Source organism: Anopheles coluzzii, chromosome 2, assembly GCF_943734685.1.
Source record: "Anopheles coluzzii chromosome 2, AcolN3, whole genome shotgun sequence".
NCBI lineage: Eukaryota > Metazoa > Arthropoda > Insecta > Diptera > Culicidae > Anopheles > Anopheles coluzzii.
The window spans coordinates 16,649,985-16,670,696 of NC_064670.1; the positions used below are offsets into that span (position 1 = coordinate 16,649,985).

Below are 20,712 nucleotides of genomic sequence, written 5' to 3' on the forward strand. Positions count from 1 at the left end.
ACCGGAAGGACCTTTGGCTGGACTGCACATCGGCACTCCCCGGAATGCCCGAGACTTTATCGACTCGCCTCTATCGGGGGCGAACATTAGAATGTCTCGTCGCTCGGAGGGGGGGCGGGCGGTGCGACAATACGGAAAGCCCATGGCGATGTCGCCAATGGACGACCGAAACGATGCGCTCGGACTGTAGGCTATTACGTTTAAATTAATGGTGTTTTTCTTCGCAACTCTTCCTCTGAAGTCCCCCTTTTCTTCCTTGTTTAAGTGCTTTATTCCTGCTTCTAACGATCTCTGTGTGTTCGATTTTTCCGAGCTGGGCAGGAAAATGAGTTCATTCCTAGACACGGAAGTGGTTGGCATTTTCGTTATCATGACGCTGGGACAAAGATGTATCAAAGGTGGGGCGGTCTTGGTATTTTTTTTTCTGTTTTAGTTTAATGGGACTCGTCTGCATCAGATCGCAAAACATGATTACAGCCAATTTCTTCGATCCATCACTCTTGGGCCCGGGGATGCGATAGGTCTTTAAAATCGCTTTAAAAACAAAAAAAAAGTTCACCGACACACCGGGTGCGGTTAGCACAAGACGACAATAACCCGCCTCCGATGACACCCGGTCTCGGCTTTGAATGTGTTTGTTCTTGCCGAAAGTGGAACGGGGCGCATTAAATTTCACACCCCTGAAGCATGCCAAGCTAATGGTGGGACCTCGTCGTCGCCGGGGCCGGGGAAGTGCAATTTTATGCTCGAAAGACGATCGGTATCGGTTCGTCACATCATGCACATCCTGCGGGCAAATAAAAGTGACATTGAATCCGGTTCAAAATTAGCCACGACAGTGGTCGGGGAGGCACACAGGCGCATGCAGCCTCCGTGTTTTGTGCCAGCGCTCCCCAAACCCAAACATCAATTACCACCCGATACTCATCTCCCCGCTGATAGATGAGCCCGAGAATGTTCCCGAAAGTGATGCCCGATGATGATGATGCCCGTGCTCTGCATCACGTGCACGCGCTCAGATGCATAATGCACCCGCAAGAGCGCAGCGGCACGCCAGCCGCGTCCCTCCCCGCGACGCACACCGTTTTGGCACACAGAACGGCGCGTAATTCAAAACGGGTTCCTCCGATCGGGTCGGGGCCTTGTTTTATCCCCGAAAAATTGCACACGCATGCACGCATGGATGCAAGTTTGTGGTAACATGAAACCAAGGGCCACGCGACACACACACGGCACAAAGGCTAGTGGCTGGACAGGGTGGGACAACAGCAATCCGGATCATAAAGCTCTGTTGTTTTTTTTTTTGCTTGTTTGGGGTTTGTTTCGGGTGCATTTGACGAATCTTTGCTTTTCTTTTTTGGGGGTCGGCACAGAAAGTCTCCATTGCACACGGCCGTGAGCGGTTGGGAAGCCATAAGAGCATTTCATTCGCCGGATAATTGCATCACAGACGCACGCAACAGGGACTGGATCAAAACCAGCTGGCGGGTTGAATGATATCAAAATTGCGTGTCGGGTGTTTTATTTTTTTTATTATTTTTGGGCGGCAGAAGGAGTGCAAGAGCTTTGGCAAGTTGACTGATTTGCGTGTGCGCATGTACCCGCTTATTAACGTGCGATAGGGTTTCTCTTCCCGGATTACTTTGTATGGTGTGTAGCTTTTTTTGAAATCTTGTCCCTAAAAAAAATACAACAACCCTACAGACTGAGCATATGATCGCTTTCCGTCTGCCTGTGCCCAGCCGTTCTCCTTGCGGACCAACTGGTTGCGTCCCTTGTAACCACAAACCCGTATTTCATGACCCCCACAACGTTTGGAACGCAATAAAACCTAACCGTACGTAAACAAACAATTTGCCTCTGCTCTGCACTCGTTGATTCTTTCCGCTCACCGTGAGGAAGTCAATCATAAAACCAGCGTCTCGCCCTTACACAGTTGGCTTAAAAAAACACAAACGCACATACACACTCCATATGGTACGGGTTTTCATTTACACGCGCCGCACACATCCGGAAGCTCATCTTTACTAGCCGGAGTGCACATCCCAATGTATTATCCGATTGTCGATGTCGTCGGGATGCCATAAAACTTGATCCTTCGGCTTATTGCCCCTCTAGCGACCGGGTGTGTTGGTGAGTGGGAAACTTTGTGGTCAATCCAGCTCGGAAAAGGATGAACTGTGTGCGTCTAAACCGCGGTGTAATAAAACAACTCCAACACCGTTAACTACTTACTCCTCTTACACGCCGGGATTCCGATTGATGATCTGGCGCAACATCATCTTGCTGCTAGCTGCCCGAGTCGTAAAACGCATCCCCAATCATTTCCCTTAAATGCACGATAAATGATGCGCAAAAAAAGAAGAACAGCAGGAAGATGACGACCCCTCCAACCAGGAGTTTATCTATTTTCGGTCTATAAAACTTCGATTGAATGTGTACCGTACACGTTGGCACCCGCTTGATATGCTACCAGGGGGTTTTGCTGCATGTCTCAATTCGTTGGTTGCAGGTTTGAGCAAACATCACCAAACAAAAAAGAAAAAAAAAATAAAAAAAGCACGAAAGAAGCAACATGATTTGCCTTTTTTTTGGTCATTCCCCCTTTTTGCACTAGGCTGGTTTGTTATCAGCAAGATCCTTAGGCCCGGAATTCCAACCGTCTCTAGCCGGGCAGAAGCTGTTGCCACAGATGTTGCCACATGGTTTTTCCACATGGCCAGGGGGTTTAGTGCTCAGCCCCGAGTACGAGGATTTGGATTGACTCCGAACTGCCCAAGGGTTGATGAAAATTGGCTGTAAATTTTATGACTTGTAATACAGCCTAAAACAACGAACGACGAGCTGCCGGTAGCAGGTGTGCGACCACGGCAGCTGTGACACCACGCATACTGGCCGATGCGTAGTCCCAATTTGTCTGTTTAGGGATACGCGCAGATAGGGACAGTGCCACAAAGTAAAAACAAAACAAAAACAAAAAACAATAAACAGTGCGATAGGCATCGCTCGTAGCATCCGCTGCCTGGGTTGGATGGCACTTGAAAACATTGCTCGATTGAAAAGTGTAAATGAGTTGATTGAAAAACACAGACACACACACACACTTTGTCCACCGGTGTTTTTCAACCTGAACCTGGCCTGCACCCGGGATGCATCTTGTTTGCATCAATAACAACAATCCAACTCGTAAGCACCAAAACAAAACATCAAAACTAGCCTATCGAACACCATAAAACTGAAGTGGGAGAGTCGCGCGAGACTGCTCTCCCTTGCCATATCATCCACCGCACGAGTGGAAGAGGGTGTGCGCGGGTGTGCTCGGAAGGTTGTAAATTTTATTACCGGCCATCAAACGGTTTTCGATTAGCTGCGATGGGATTCGATCGCACACTCGCACACGCCGAGTCGTAAAACTCGACCGCGCGCGGGTTCCGCCTGCCACAACAGTTCAGTTACTGCAGTTTGGTGGCCGTACAGCGGCTCTTGTGGCGGGCAGAGGGGCAAACTATTACAGGAGGATCGTTTCCAATATCGGCCTACAACCCATTCCACCCCAAGTACTCAAGTACTTGCCTCTCCGGGCCGGGGGAGGAGAGTTTGGGAGTGCTGGCAGCTGGCATCATCGCACCAAACCATTTCGATCGGATGATGATGATGATGATGATGATTAGTGCAGTGACGCGCATTATGAGATGGGAAAACGGTGTGTGCAGATACAGCAGGCAACATGCAACAAGATAGTGTGACTCTTGGCGGGATGTTGTGACTGTCTAGTGTGTGTGTGTGTGTGTGTCGTAAAAAAACACACACACAACAAATCCGAGTGACAATGTTTCATAATCGGATACCGTTTTATGATGCAGCATAAAAACGTTCTATTGCGTTGGGACGGCTGGGTTGGAAGTGTGGGGCTAACGGGGGCGGTTTTATGAAGCGCACATTAAACGAAACTTGACGCCGATGATACCCCGCGCCACGAATGAAATAGAAAATCCCGGTCGATGTATGTTTCAATCAGTCTCCCACCCAGCAAAAGGGGAACAGGTTGTTTTTGCTCCTACCACGACAATGTTGCAGGCACATTTGCATGCTGATGGTGTACATTGCAGATGGGACGAGATAAAACGGCTTTTCCCGTTTATAGCCGCCAATACGATGCTGTGTGATCAATGCTGGGAATATTAACAGTGCACGCCAGTGATTTGTGTGGTAAAAATGTGTGCTGAAAACGGTATTGGTGTGTGCATTGCTGCAGAAAACAAATCTCGTTTGAGTGAACGTTTCTCTAGAGCCTTTCTCCTCTTGTAACCAAACACGAATGAACAGACGAATTGTATGGGTGAAGTGATAGGGTCAGGGGTTTTTCTCAATGTTTACGACGATCAACAGGCTGCTCTCTCTCTCTTCCTGCTGCTCCTGCTGCTTCTGTGGTGGTACGGCCATGTTCTGTTCCGCTTCCAGCGCTCGCCCGCGCGTCGATCGGGATGGGATGCAATCAAAACAACACGCTCTCTCGGCTTATTTTTTTTTTATTTTCAACAACAAAACATTTATTTTGTCAAAAAATAGTTTAAATATTAGTTATAATGTTTTGCTTCACGGTTGTGTATTTTTTTTGTTCGTTTTCTTTTATAGACAAAATACATAATATCATGAGTTAGTGCGAGCGCACGCGCGCGCGCTCGCTGTGGCGGGGTGGCCGCCGCCGCCGCCCCCCTCTTTTACTTAATGGTTTCGATCGCTCACGAGCTTCGCGCCTCACCGAGCTGTGATCGGGTTCAACTCTCGATCACATAAAGTGTAATGTAAATCAGAACGGTTTCTTTTTTGCGTTACAATTAGAATAATAATAATAATAAAATTATTTGTAATAATACACACCAAAAAAAAAAATAACTAGATCGGAAATAATCATCTTCTAAACACGGTGTTTTGCATGTAAACAAAGAAACCCGCACCCGGTAGGGCGAAAAATGAAATGCGTCGGTGTGCGCGTGTGAGAGTGAGAGAGAAAGAACGGGTGTAAAAAAAAGAGAAGGAAGCAGAACATCATTGTACTATGCTCTAAACATTCAATTACAACGGAACGATCCCCGTAACGGAAGGAAAGAAAATTAAGAAGGAAGCACATTGGAAGGGTTTTGTGTTGCTTTGTTGTTGTTGTTGTTGTTTTGTTTCGCTATAATCGCGTAGGTTTTTGTTCGTTTTTTTTCTTTGTTTTTTGTTGTATTTGTTTTTGCTTTCTTCTTGCTTAACTCTTTTTTTGTTTTGTTTAATAATACCCTATGTATGTAGGAGGTATATGATGATGGAAAAAACGTTACGCTAAAGGAGAGATTCTTGGAAAAAACATCGTTTGGATCGTAACTGCATGAAAAACTCTCTGTGGCGCTCTCTTTCTCTCTCTCTCTCTCGTTGTCCGTATCATCATTGCTCTCTGTCTATCGGCTCTACCCCCTTCGGCTCCTGGGAATGTGTGTAGCTGTGCATGTATCGGAAGCAACCCGAGGATGTGTGTGTATGTGTGTGTGTCTGTGTGGGAGGATGTGGGAAAAGGACACAAGGTTCGGATAAGGAAACGGATGAGTAACGGAAAACAAAACGCATCCGCACAATCCTTTCCTGTATTGCCGGTGGGAAAATGCAAGAAACATTTGCTACGTACGTTTGACAATCCGCTTCCGATGGGTCGCTTTTTCCTCCAATTGAGCGTGAAACACATTCAATTGGGGTACTCCATTCAAAGCTGGCTTCCTGTACAGCATTTCACTGCAGGAATTCGTAGCCCGGTGGTGGTATTGTTTTTTTTTTTTTTTTGTTGTCAAACGCGCACCGCTTCTTGCACTCACCCCGGTGGCGGGTGAAAGTGGAAAACAAAAGGACAGTAACGGTCTGTGTGTGTATGGTAAGCTGTGTTGGGGTGTGTAGGGATGTGTGTGTTTTGTAACGAGAAAGGAAGGAAGCAACAGCTTGTACATTACGTGGATTATGCTATTCCCACTGGTAGTTCGGGAGTTTCTTACAGTTTGTTTTCCTTGTTTTGCTGGATGAGTTGGTTATGCGTAATGCGTTTTGAATTTTCCACCCTTTTCATTTCTTTTTTTGTTTTGTAATGTTTCTTCTGAATGCAATCGAAGCTCGAGCATTTTACGTATAGTAAGGTATTATTTACAAAATTATGGTTAGGATTTGTTTCCTCATTTCGTTTCCTTTCCCCGTGCCAGCACTGCTTTTTTGCGAGTAGTTCCTGGTGGAGTTTTGTTCCTGCTCTCGAGTGTACTCTTATTCAAAAAAAAAAAGGAAGCAATAGATTTATCCGTATAGAGCCACGTAATTATTTGCCTAGTTTTTTCTTCTTCTTGTTCTTCTTCTTTTCTTCCCATGTTCGCACCAAAAGTATGGCCTTTGCTTTGTGACTCGGGCGTTTCAGTCCGATATCAGCGTGAGGTGCTGGCTTTGCTGTGTGTGTGTGATACCTTTCGTGTACGCTTTATTTATTGTTTCCACGCTCAGTTCAAAGGTATGGGTTTTTGTTTCGTTTGTATTTTCCTCTCTTTCTCTCTCTCTCTTTTTGCTCACACTCACCTCAAGGGAGATCTTTCGTTACAAATTTTATTTAATTAAAGAAACACATTTTTGTCAAAACAAAAAGCAAACAAAACAGATGGTTCTAATAAAAAATCCAAAGTTGGTATAAAATTAGCATTACACGATAGAAATGAAACAACATAACATTTGCTAGAATCTGCCACTGAGCCTGTACAAATAGTAGTGTATTCACCATGCGTGAACACGACCTATACATTAGGTTTACGTATTTTTTGTTTTGCGTCACCATGCAACATGATAAACTTTCGCTTACGTATATGCTTTGCCGTATTGTTTTAAGTATCCTTGTTCATGCGTTCATCACCATGCAATGTTTGTTACGTTGCTAAATTGGAAAGGGGGGAGGCTTCACCCCCATCCAGGGTGGTAAGTAAGCAATGCCTTTCGTGGTTTGTTCCCTAACAATGGCAACAATACTGTACTATGATAACTCGTCCTAACTTTACTCTGCTTCTCCTATGCGTCTTGCATGCAAAACAACATACTCTCGTATACCCATGCGTGTGTGTTTGTGTGTGAGTAGGTAATTGTGTACAACACTGAGTTGGCATTAGAATAAAGGATGAAAGAATTAGAGCTAAATTTTTAACGCACTAAATAAAAGTGAACGAGAAAGAGTTCAACGCAACGTCTATAAACGAACCGTATTTTTTTAGAAAAAAGATTTCGTTTTGTGTTTGTGTGTGTTTTTTTTCGATAGCGAGCGAACACGAGATTCTAGAAAGTTGTTACTTAAAGGGATGATAACCGTTGTTTGTGTGCAAAGAGGGAGGGCTGTAGATTCTAAAAGGAGAAGATTAGGAAATTGGGAAAAGATTCTCGGAGCTTCCGGTACGGATGGGAAGGGGTAGTGAACAGACAGACAGTGAGCTGCTTCTAAGGGAGGAGAAGAAAAGAGGGGAAAAGGAGTCTTGGAGAGGGAGGGGGGAAACGGATTCCTTCCTTACATCTGTTAGTTTCTTAGCATTTTGCCACTACATCTATGTACGTATATAGTCATTTTGTTTTGTTTGCATTCATTTGCATTATACTACTGGCATTAAAATGCTGCATTCTTCCGCGGTTAGTGCGCGTGTCCCGGGGTTACACGGCGCGGTTTCATACTTTCATAGTTTTCTGTTTTTATCGCATTTATATTACATACTTACAAGGTATTGCTAACTGAGCTGATTAGAACGTGCGCGCGCGCGCGCAGCGGCGGTGGCGGCAGCGGCGAGGGAGACAACCGAGGCCGAGGCAAAAACTGGCCGCACCATTTTCGAATTTCCCCCCCCTTATTATGCTCCTTAATGTGTGGTTAGTATTCGATGCAAAAATTATATGATCAATAGTTTTACACGCTTTTGCTTCGTTTTGTTTGTTTTGTTTGATTGGTTGGTTACGCGTTTCATCATTGCATGAAAGCATCATCGTATACGTTTTGTATTGTGGGTGTGTTAGTATTTCTTCTTCTTCCTTCTTTTTTTTGCTTTATACCGTTACCCCCATTTTTTGTTGCATAAGAGAGCGCAGGCAGTGTGGGGGAATGATTTGGGTTTTCTGTCGCTTGGCTGTTGCAGTAAGGATTTCCTGTTCCCTGCCCTTCAGCCTTCACCTACAGCTCCACATAGGACAAGGTAGTGAGGTAAGACAGTGCATTCGTCCAATTAGTGATCTGTTTGTCGCTCCAGGGCAAAGGGAAGGTGGTGGGAGCCTTTACTGCAAACGCACCGGCGTTCATCAAATCATTTCCGCGCACACATCGCCCACACGCACAATCCTTGCACTATTCTAATCTTGCCTAAAAACAACAACAACAACGCAAAATAAAGCCACCCTCTGACTGCCACGGTGTGCACAGTTAGTAGTTGCCCTCTGTTTGCTGCCGCTGGAGTTGTTTTGCTATGAAAATACTTTAATTAGGTATACATTTACAATTTCATTCATCACGCAATCATGTGTTGCTCTTGGTATACGTATGTATGTTCGTGTTTTTCTTGCTTTCATTTGTTGGTATATTGTTCCGTATCTTGGGATTGCCATTGCATCCCCTCTCTTCATACGCAGGCCCTTCCCACCCGTCGTCCCGTTCGTAGCCGTGGCTTTAAATGCAATCGAAATGAATCGGTCCAACCGAACGGATTTGCTCTGCTCGGTGTGCAAAAATTAAAACGGAAATGTTGCGCTTCCCTGACTTGTGCACCCGCGTTTGTTTTCATTCTTAGCTTATCTTCCTGCTGCAAACCAATAATGCTTCGGGTTAGCGGGTTGGATGAAGATGAATGCGTATGCATATTCGTTTGAGTGGCGAATTGGTTGGAAATAAAATCGTGCTACGTTCCTACGTTGACGACCCCTGCTTGCACTGCTATTTTCCCTACCCTCTTTTTTTTTAAACTATTCTGGTAATTTTCTTGCACTTACACATTACGCGCTTATCATACTTATCGGCCATTATAATTTGTGTTTGCGTATTCCCTAGGCCCCTTGCGGTTAAAATACTCTACCGTTCGGTAATAAGTAAACGTGTAATAATTAATAAAAAAAAAAACAAACCAGAAAAAAAACAGATACATAAAGCTTAATACTCGAATTAGTTAGCTTTATATCGGCGCACACTTGTGTCGCTTCGTTTTTTCTTCTTTTTCGTAGCTGTTATGCATTAAAATCGTATACTCATTTTACCACCACTTAGTTGAGTTGGTGTGTGTGTATTATTCATTGCTTAAATGGGTATTTTAATTTGTATCGACTCCATTTTGTTGTTGCAATATTTTTTTTCGATTTTGATTTTTCTTGTTTCACTTGCACATTTCATTCACGCTGTGACTGCATACTTGCTCACTTGACTAAACTTACGTACGTATGTAGAGCGTATAAGCAGTGACTTTCCTGGGAAACGCTAGGTGTGTTTAACCAACCTAAACTTGGATAAAATTTGGTTGAATTAAACTTCCCTTCTTTTCTCTCTCTCTCTCTCTCTCTCTCTCTCTCTCTCGCGCTCTCTCTTTCTTTATCTCTCTATCTTCACGTAATATTCTTAAGAGTCAATTGCCACTAAGATTCCTTTGCCCCCGGGCTGTGTTGCCTATCCGTCTGCCCGCCTTCCTAATGCCACTGCCAACTGCATCTCGGTCAACTTACCGCTAGATAATGTTTAGATTAGCCTAACTTTGCTCTTTCCACTTTCACTTCCCGCGTACTGTTTGTTCTACCAACACTTAAAGAACGAGAAAAGTCAAAGTCAGTCGTACATTTGCGTTTACGTATTTAGTACGCGCCCCTCCCTGCTGCTGTTTGTGCGATAATTTTGCTAATTAAGGAAGTAATTCGTTTTGCTTTCTGTTCTAAGCAGCTTAGTTTGTGTGTGTGTGTGTGTGGCTGTATGTGTCTGTTTCGTATTTGTACACGCAAAAGAAAAGCCGAGAGGGTAGTTAGCTTGAGATTACAATACGTTTTTTGCTCCGTACGCAAGCGCTAGCCTAAACCACCACGCGTTTGCAAGGTACAGCTCGGACACGTGGAAGAGTGTGCGGGTGAGCGAAGGGAAGCGAAATTCCGTCCCCTCTAACCCCCCGGAGCACGGGCAGGTGAGAGAGGGGAGCTTCGGAGAGCTATAATCTCAAACCTGTGGAAGTGGCTAATTTGTGGAAGCGTACGCGCGAACCGATAAGTACGAAAAGTACCCAAAACTCTTAACACTTCGTTCCGGCACGGGGTCCCATACAATTCGTTTGTTCATTCGTGTTGTTGATGGTTGATGTTGATGGTTAAAGGCAGAGAAAACAAAGCAGCAGCAGCAGCTACTGCACACTGCCCCGACGGGCACATCGAAAAGCGAAACCTTACTCGACAACATGTATGCGGAGGAAAAGGATGATGAAAGTACAAAAGAGCCCTTTTTTTGTTAACCCCACACAAGATGCACAAGATGGTGATCGAGATAAAATGAAACCATTTAGCATGGTTTTTCCTTAAAGAATGGTTAAGAGAGTGAAGAGATTGTGAGTTTGTGTGTGTGTTTTTTTAAATGAGGGTTTGTCCTTATCCATCAAGATAAGGACATTATTCGAGCAGTTTGTTCAAAGGTTTAAAATCACATTAACTTGTGCACTCAAGCAGTACAGTTAACGGGTGCATCTAATTGATGCTTAATCGTCAACAGCGCCCCATGAAGGCGCTGGTCACGACCAAATTGGCGACAACATTGAGCACAAATCGTTAAATCAAATATCACAAATCTAATAAATTCCATTTGTCTTGGTATAAAAAAGGGCATGCACATTAAACAAAAAATAACAATATGGGAAAAGAAAAAAAGTAAAATGCTACATCTAAAAAGATAAATTAGTATTGCGTAACAATTTGGCAATGAAAGGTTCGTCCCCGGACGTTTGCTACAGGCGCTCGGGAGAGGAGTCGTTACAATTTACGATTATTGTTAGGTTGCTGGGTTGATGGGGAGGGGGTAAAAAATGGGAAGAAAAAGGGACGGGGCTACAGTTCCATTACAGGCAAGTGCCATAGAAACACTGTAAAAACAACAGTGCGCTAAATAAAATAAAGAGAATGAGAATGGCTGGAAAGTAAACGATTGATTAAACATGCTGCTGGCAGCAAACAACTGCAACAATATGCAACGCTCGGCGAGTGTGTGTGTGAAAGGGAGGGGGTGGGGGGTGTTCCCTCCAATACGTGAGTGGTGGTGGAGGGTTATTGTTGGTTTGGCTAACTATTTAGAACAAATCGCTGCCCACCGCTGCTCTGCTGTGGGCGATCGGGGTAAAATATTAGAAAACAATTTGCCAACACACACATGCGCTGCCCGGCATTGGGCAGGACGCGTGTGCACAAGTGGTTAGGAGAAGAAGAAGAAGTAGAAGAAAAAACACTATAAATCACTATAAAAGTAGAAGTGACGGTGAGTGTTTTTTTCTCTGCTGAATTATTAAAAAATTGAAGGTAAATAGTAGCATTAGTCAATAATAATGGTTCGACAAGTTGGGCGGTGGGCGGAAAGGGAGTAGATGAAAAGGGGAGCGGGGGTACGACATATTGTTTTTTTTTGCCAAATTGTTACGTCAATGTGTAAATATAGTTACTATTGGCGAGCTATATGGGCCTCTTGCAAAAACGAAGTGCTACAAAACTAATCTCGTTCGTTCGCTGGTAGTACTTTTTTGGGTTTGTTTTGTTTTGTTTGCCTGGTTTCGCTGCTGTTCGCATTCGCTATTGTTTTGTTTTGTTTTTTCCTTTTGTTTTGCTTTTTTCATTTTGTTTCATTCTAAACGTTTGATTTTCTCAAAACAGATTTAGCAAATGTTTGCATCGTTGTTAAGCCTTTTACATGTTTAGTTTAGTTCTCCGCTAGTTCCAAAAACGCTTTACTGTGGTTTACACTAGAGCTGTAACGCTTGCAGTTTTAATACCCTCCGGTTTGCCTCGGACTGTTTTGTTTTGCTTTATGCTTTTTTGCTATACTTTTTCGTTCTCTCTCTTCTCTTTCTCTTTCTTTTTCGTTCTTTTAGTGTTGTAGTTTGTTGTATTTGTTTTAGTTTGTTTTTTTTTTACGTATACGCATGAGGAGATTAATAATAGGTTTAATTTTGTTGTGTTCAAAATTCGAGCAATTCTGCGACCCTGCCCTGCTTTCTGCACTAGTTTGCTTACTTACTAATTACGTATTTCTGTTTCATCAGCAATTGCATTAGACTGATTTTCGTTTAGCTAGGTTTTGTGTTTGCCTCACTCCTCTTCGCTGCATTCATTTCGCTACCAAGTTCTACCCCTTCTCCTGCCAGCACCACCCTGGGTGCCGGTGGCCCCGGTGGGTGCTCTGCCACTTGCTAACTGCCTTACTTGTATGGCTGACTCTCTTGTGTGCCGAGGTTGCCGCCATTGCTGGTACCGCTGCCGTGCCGTGGCGGCTGCTACCACTGCTACTACTGTATGCTCCTTCACTCCTCTGCCCTAGTTCTATGCGTTATGCGCGCGGAAATACTATTTACAATTTTCACAATCAAAGAAGGGAGTTGCGGGGCGTAGAACGCTTGGTTATCGCTTCCTGTCGCTTCGCTGCCTGGCTGTTTGACTTTTGTATGAACTGCGCTGTCTGACTTGCTTGACTTCTTGCGATTATCTTCTGCCTCATTTCCGGTCTGCGCTGTTTGCTGTCGCCCTAAGATCTGTGCGCTCATGCTACCGCTGGCGGCGGATCTGTGCCTGCGTGCCGTGTGCTACTTAGTGCGTGTACGATTGCTTTATGCATCGATTTACATGCCTTTGTGCGCTGCATCCAAGCAAGTGCGTGGAGCGGCAGTACACAACAAAAAAACAAAAAAACAAAAAAAAGCAAACCTTCCCTCGTATCGGAGGAAAGGTGCAAAAACAATCATTTATTTTAGCTTCCCTCGGCCGTTCTTGGCAGGATTGCATTTTTTCCCCTCTTCTTCTTCTTCTACTTTGCTTCCTCCGCAAAACCACAGAAAAACACATGTCCTGTGCTTCTAGTTTGCATGCTCGCATGCCCGTCGCCCGCGAAGGACGCTTTATTAATCGGGCACCGAAACATTTGCGCATGTTAAAATCCTTCTCCCAAGCCTGATCCATTCCTGCGCGTTCGCGCTGCTACGCTCGGCTGGTACGGTGCCTGCCGCATTCTGCAAACTGCCATCATCGGTCATCCTGTCTGGCTGGCTATGCTAGTACGCTTCTTTTGCTACTCTGGGAACACTGGCTTGCTTGCATTTTTTTCTCTCTTTTTCTTCCATGCCATAATTCGACCATGCCATGCGCACAGGCCCCATAATAAACGCACGCTATATCGTGTCGCTCGCCTACGTGAGCGAGCTGATCAAACAGACTGTACGTACGGTGCTAGCTGCCCCAAGCCGTGTGTGTACTACACAACGTTCGGCAAAGAAACCGTAGCAAAACATGAAGGGGAGGAAGATGAAGAAAACATCATGTACGAAAAGCACGCGAAATGCAACAAGATCTCGAATGCAAATTCACTCCGCGCTTGCAGAACGAATCGCAGGCGGGAGAGCAAAAAAAAAAAAAACACAAAAGTATTTGGATGTGGTGTGTGCAGCAGGGCAGGGCTTTGCGCATCAGCCACCCTTCCACCACGGCTGGTGCGGTGCTGGAAGAGCTTTTAATTTTAATATAATGTCTCCCCGCGGAATGCAATTCCGAAGCTTCTGTACGGTTGATGCAAACGCTTCATTAATCATCTCATTTCATTCGCATTGTGCATGCCAGCTGCCCCGGCAAAAGGCAGCCAGTCCACCGGCCAGCCAGCCAGCCAGAGATGAATGCACATGCTCAATTTGCGTAACGTAACCTGCCCAGTACCAGCCGGTCAGCCGTTTTGCAACTCAATTGTGCATTCTCCACCACTGGCGATCCGCCATGATCCGCCAAGGTTGCGCGGGCTTTCCGACAAGGGAAAAGCTGGAGTATTTGAAGGAAAAAAAAAATACATGTAAAGAGCTCGAGGGAGAACTCATAAATGCAATCATCAATGCGAAATAGGTAGCAGGCCCAGCACTGGCAAGAAAGTGTGTGTTTGTGTCTGGTTTTTATTCCCCTCGCTGCTCGTATACTGTAATACTCTCTGCCTTTGACTCGCCTTTCTGCTAGCGATGCTGTGATTTCTTGTTCAGCTGGTTTTGTTTAATAACTTTTTTTTTGGTATGCTTGGTATTCTAGTTTGCAGCCGGAAATGTGTGTTAAATCAATCAATGTTGCTCGTCTGCTCGTGTTTTAATGGTGGCATTTTTGGGGCGGCATTTTAAAATTAAAAAGCAAGTTCCAACTGTGTCCAACATTGAGACGGCACACGGCTGTAAAACTGTAGCGGTAGCTATTATTTGCATGTTTTTTGTTCCTTTTGTTTGTTTCAGTTTCAATAGAACATGTTAAAAAATGTTTAAACAATTATCGATTAAAAAAAAAATGGTTCATACATGTAGTATTGTGGTGGCTTTTTCTGTAACCTTTTTTTAGTTCATAATTTCGAAGCTTTCTGTTTACGTTTTTTGTTGTTGTTGTTGTTTCATTTGAATTGCATTGTTTCAAGTTTTAGGGGCTTGTTTCTCTAAACATAAAGAGGTGGGGGGGGGGAGAAGGGTTCTCTATTTAGCATAGTGGGGTTTTGTTTGTTTGCATTGTTTGTTTTTCCTCCTTTCATTTGTTGCGTTCTAGCGTTTTAGCGTTTTGTAGTTATTTGTTGGTAGTATTTTGTTTTTTTCTCTCTTTTGTTTTCATTTCTTAAACTCTTTCTCTTTGTTTGTTCCTTTTCTTGTTACTCAAATCTGTATCTGTATGGTTGTGTGTGTGTGTATGTGTTTTTTTTCTGTTTTAAATGTCTTATCAAAGTTCTTCAGCGCGATCAAGTGAAGTTCTGGCCATTATCCCAGGGCATTGTGAGCACCCGCTTCGTTTTTGCAAGAAGGTCATAGTCGTACTACGAACATGGGTGCACCACCGCATTGTAGCTCGCCAATATAGGACCATGTGCTCCCGCGAAGGGGGTACTCACAACGTCTGGTGTGCTAGCTCCATCAGTATGCGATGTTGAATCTGCATTACTTCTACCCTCGCCATTGGCACCGCCTAATTCTGGTGGTTTGGTGGTGTCCCGTTCGTCAATCACTAAATCTATTGGCATTTTACCCTTTAAACACGATATATATCGATGGCAAAAATTATCACACAGTTCATGCACCTGAAACAACAGAGAAAGCAGAGAAAGGGAAAGGTGGTGTCACAAAAAAGCAGTTCAGAATTGAGCAAAAAAAAAAAAAGAAGTATTTTGCAAGTCGCGATTATTGCTTATTGCTGTTTTCCTTCTTTTTTTGTACTGTGATTTGCTTTGCTTTTTTTTCCAGTCGAGGCATTCGCACTCGCCCTTCAGTTTCTTCCCTTCTCTTTTCTTCTCTTGCCTTCATCCAATTTGGGGGCCGGTTGTGTGCGTGTGCTACCCGTGTTTCTAGGACGCTATGATCTTCCATTGTAGTTTTGTTATTTTAATAATGTTTTTTTTGTGTTGTTTTAATTTCCCTTTTTTTTGTTTGTTTTTTTACAACTCAGTTTAGCAGTGCAGTGCAACAATGCACCAAATGCACAACACAATCGTTCAAGTGCACGCGTCGATGGGTTGGGCGGTTGGCCGGTTGGGTGAGGTGAGAGCACCGCGTATTTTGCGTACCAAATGCACCACCACCACCACCACCACCGCAGCCACCAGTACCACCATCGACACAACATTTGCCATGGTTTGATGGCTTTGTTTCATGTTTCAATGCTGCATGGGATATTTATCAGTCGACCAGCAATAAAATATTGGCTACATTTTTGTCATTCTTTTGGAAGGTTTTTTTTGTTGGTTTGGTTTTTGTTCTTGTTTGTCGGTATGCGTTGTGCGTTTTTATTCGGATCTATTGCTCAATCGTGTTCGATTGGTGTAAAATTTATTTATCGCACACCGTGCAAAACGTCATTTTTGAATAGGTGGTTTTGTTGTTTTTTGTAAAGGTTTTTTTTCCACGTTTGTTTGTCTGTTTGGTATTTGTTATCTCGAAGCTTCAGTATTTCATATCATGGGTGGGTTTTTTTGTTTGGACGGGTTGTGTTTAACACAGTGGAAAGAATGGTGAATTATTGCCCGCTTTTCGTATCCATCACACTTTTCATCAGGGATCAGAGTAAAACACAATGCTCCCAACCGTCGAATGTGTGAACGAGAAATCGACAACAAAGGCGAACTCATCCTTTTTTTGCCTCTCTTTCGGTCTGTGTAGAGTCATAATTTATAATAAAGCATTGTTGCAGGAGAGGATCAAAATCGCATTTGACTGGCAGCATAAAAACCAATGCAATCGATATCATGCATCATGCTTTCGGTTAAGCTATCGACAGAAGAAGAACGAACACACAACTGATGGTATTGGTGATCGTTTTCTGCTCTTCTTCCATTCCATTAAAGTGAAGGGTTTGATCAGTGACGGCGACTTTTACACATTTCGCCACAACGATCAATGGACATAACAGATTAAAAAGTCAACGCGAGTGTTTGATGCACGTTGGAATCTTTTGCATTATGAGTACGGTAGATCCTTTTCAAGATTTAATGCACCATGTACAGAAGCATAAAAACAGTTCCGTTCGAGGTTATGTGCATATGAGTGGTGCATTCGTTACAAACACACTTGTCATTGCACCTTTGCACCTTCCATTGGTTTGGTGTGGTTTTGTGCAATCTAAATTCCACCACCGGCAAGGTGACAATGTGGACCGCGATAATTGAAGTTAATTTTTCCCAAAAGTCTACCCACTGGCCGCTACTGGCAAAAAGGCACCAGAATGCATCCAGAAAGCGGGGATGCACTGTTTTTGTCGATTGATCTTTACACAATCTGCAATCTTTTAAATGCTGCAAAAAGGAAGCAAAGGAATTGTGTGCGAACGAACAAAAATACACTCGCACACACCTGAACCCTTGCTCACCGTGGTTGCGTTCGTAATTGTTTGTCATCCTCGTTTGTACCATACGATCGTTCCCGATCGGGGAATTAAAAATAAAATCGAGCAATCGCTCAGAGCGATCGCTCAGAGGGGTAAGCATTTAGAATTTCCAAAACATTCGACAAGTTTCTCACTTGCCAGCGAGGTAAGGTGTTTCTGGGAGAAGGGGAGAGTTTTTTTGTTGTTTGTTTGTTTTGTTTTACGCGTGTTGAGCGTTTGTCATCGTCCGTTTGATTTGTCATCCGGTCCTTCCCATTTGCCACCATTTCGTTCGATCGATCTCGGTGACGCGCGCGTAGTCAGCTTTAGCAAAGTGTTGATAGTGTTGATAGCGAGACAGTGTTGCAGTACAAATATGAGAAGAAGACAAAGCGATAAAGTTAAGCATTTCATTCAGCGAATTTCAGGAAATACGTTTTCTCTACCGATTACGGAGGTTTTACGGAACTGCACCTATAGGCACGGAAAAGCGATCGAAAACAACAAAAAAACACACCACTTGGTGCTGCATATTTTAGAATCGTTTAAATTGCGACGGCCGCCTGATCAGACTCCAGAACCAGCATGATCAACGCACACACGCTTGATCGCTTCGTTCGTAATGGATTTGGATCTTCCGTGACCTAAACCCCCCACCATCCATCGTCACTTGGAATGTTGCGCCAAAGCCCCAAAACGCACAGCACAACACTCATCATCAAACCGGGGGTCTCGGGTTTTAAAAATATGCAACCCCGAATGATGAAGGCAACGATGGGAGGAAATTAAAGCAAGACACACAATCGAACAGCAACAAAAAAGGGGGAACACGCGAAAGGTGAAAAAATCCTTCCACCGCACGAAAATCCTTCCTTGCGGGGACGGGGAGTGAGCATCGCCGCGATCAGACATAACAAGCGTTTCGAAGGGCAGGAGTCAATGAGTTTTGAGCGAGTTTCAAAGTATTTTTCGATAAACATTCCACACCGTCGTTCTGAGCAGTCCACTCCGGACTGAAAGGGTTTCCCCGCTCACGTAGGGTTTGGGGGTTTGCCAAGTTGGGGGGAGAAGTTTAATCACCTTCCGAATAAGTCCCAGGAACCGCCGACTGTGTGTGTGTTTGGCGTTAACGTTGAGGGCCTTGGGCACGGGAATCAATCCGGTTATTCTTCGGTTCTTTCCCGTAAATGTGAAACGCAAAACGCGATTCCTTTGCCAAATCCTTCCCAAACTGTCTTCAACCAAATGGCATGAGTGTGTGCGTTGATGTGTGTTTGCGTTCAGGTGGATACGGTGGATAAAATTCAGTTAGAAGTTGAGCGAAATCCGCACACGAAACCAGCACACGGACACACTTTTAGTGTTTCGGTTGCTCCAAGAACGCCTTTTTTCGAGCGAAAAGAAGCCATGAAGCACATGGTGGCAGCAGTGTGCAAAATTCTCTCGTGCCACATTCTCCAAATCGTACCCGAACGATTAGCATAGCTCGAGACGCACAGCGATGGCCGATTTGGCTCTGCCGGTTGGACCACGAGAGGTAATGGTCCTTCAGCCACCATTTTGAGGGAAGGAAACGAGCATTTAAGCAGCGAACTGTGTGCCTTGCTGAATCCATTTCGGGATGACGCTACCCATGCTCATTTTCTAGCCTCCCTACCCTAAGGTAAGAGGAGTTGGTCGACAAATTATTAAACCTCCTCCACCTGCTGGGGCGCACAGGTGAATCAAATAAACTTCAACGATAAATGTTATCAGGTGCGGGCACAGTTTATTCGGGCATCAGCCACTAAACCAAAAAAGAAAACGAAGGGTACTTCAAACGAGGACGACGCCTGTACCTCATAAACAGTCATCGCTTTTTTATGCGATATCCCTGTGCGTCTATGTTTCCAAACAGAGAGGTTTCCAGCGAAAAATGACACAAAAACAAAACACAATGTCATCTTCTCGCCAAAGCCATAAAAAAACCCTTTCAAAAACCTGTGCAATCGCGTAGAAGCTGTCAAGTGCTTTTTTGGGATCGTTTTTTTTTTTGGTTTTGTTTTGCCATAAACATAGACAACAACGACGCTTGGGCTTTGGGTGGCCCTTTCCCTGTTTCGGTGCAAATTGGCTCCTGGACGAGGGGGTGAAAGTGTTTGGGGCGGAAATTTATCTGCCGGTGACAGATATGGAACCGTCCATTGAACATAAACCAAAGCACACTAGATGCTCTAGCGTTAGCTCATTTCCAAAATGTGTGTGACGACGACGACAACGACGACGTCGACTGTGCGAGGTGGGTGCTACACGTTCACATCGGAAGGGTTTCCTCTTCCATACCTGGGGTGGAGGTTGTTGCTGCTGATGTTGATTCGTTTTGCAGCACACGGAGCATGAGCGTTGAAGCGCTCTGTAGTGTCTCGTCTGCCATCGGCCGTGGATCCCGCAGGTCGTCCTTCGACGAAACCGAACGGACGGTTCCGGACGGAAAGATACAACCGAATGAAAACAAAGCAAGAGGGAGAGAGAGAGAGCGAAAGAAAAAATCCGCTGATATACAGGTAAACCTGTTTTCCCAAAAACGTTAGAAAACCACGCAAGAACTAACGAGCTGCTCTTTGGTGCTGGTGCCTCATGGGGAGAGGTGTAAGAGCAAAACGGTAAGAGGAGGGGGGGGGGGGGAGGGTGTACGATCGAACTCGAAATGAAATAAATTATTCTTGCCCATTTTGTTTGGGCCGCCTGCGATTGACGGCACACACTGGGCTTAGCTGCAGGGGGTTTGCAGGGGTTGAGAGGGGGTTGGGGTGTACCACAGCACAGTGGTGTCCCCCCTTTCGTACAAAAAATAAGAGGAACCAAACGTCGTCCACCAAAAAATCATCCCCCCACCCCTCCCCCTTCGAACGAATTCGTGTAGTGTTTCATTGTGTTCTTTATTTATTTATTTTGTGTTTTCATGGGGAGAGCCTCTCGTGTATGTGTGATTCTTTTTTTCATCATTTGGTATGGCCTGTTGTGCCTCCCTCTCTGTCTCCCCCTTTGAGTTTCGTGTCTCCGCCAATATTTATATGCCATATTCCCTTCCCTGATATCGTTTATCCTTTATTGTGTCGCGAGGTTGCTTTTTCTACCTCAACGCGTTTGGCCTGCGTTGTGTGTGTGTGTGAATGTTGCCTTTTGGAAGTATATTCAAATGTACATTCGATATTCTTCGCCGCCGAAACAGAAGATTCTGTTTTGTTTTTTGCCTTTTTTCCCCTCTTGAGAAGAACGTCTGTTCCACGGCCGAAAAGCCCACAGCGAGAAGACAGCCCGGTGTGCTGTCTCCGCTGTGCCGGGGCGCGGTGGTTTCGGCTTGATTCATTTCCTCTCCCCCCTCCTATCCACGCTCATCTACGCGGCAGGTCATCGGCCACCGCCCAAACCCCCAGCTGCCCTGCGCAGTGCAGCTAGTGGCACCGCGGTGAGGACAAAAACCCCATTACCGGATCGTTTCAATATTCGCCCCTCGGCTCGAATTTCAAAAACCTCCGAATCGAATCCATATTTTATGTCCACCCCAACACCCCCCAACACCCCATTTGAATGGCTGGCTGGGTGTCGCTACTGCTGCCTGAGTTTCAACTGCGA

The 20,712-nt window shown here is 44.7% G+C and overlaps 1 protein-coding gene across 8 annotated transcripts in view; it reads right to left on the bottom strand.

Annotated features, from left to right (window-relative positions):
• LOC120948957 (homeobox protein homothorax) overlaps nt 1-20,712 on the bottom strand; it is a 190,508-nt gene that overhangs the window by 107,688 nt on the left and 62,108 nt on the right. For 7 of the 8 annotated variants that reach the window (XM_049607105.1, XM_049607108.1, XM_049607106.1 and 4 more), the window contains one exon: nt 15,134-15,319. In XM_049607105.1, the coding sequence (XP_049463062.1) occupies nt 15,134-15,319 (186 nt within the window). Of the gene's footprint in view, nt 1-14,761; nt 15,320-20,712 lie in introns of those variants that run through there. The other variant, XM_049607109.1, reaches the window with a different exon arrangement.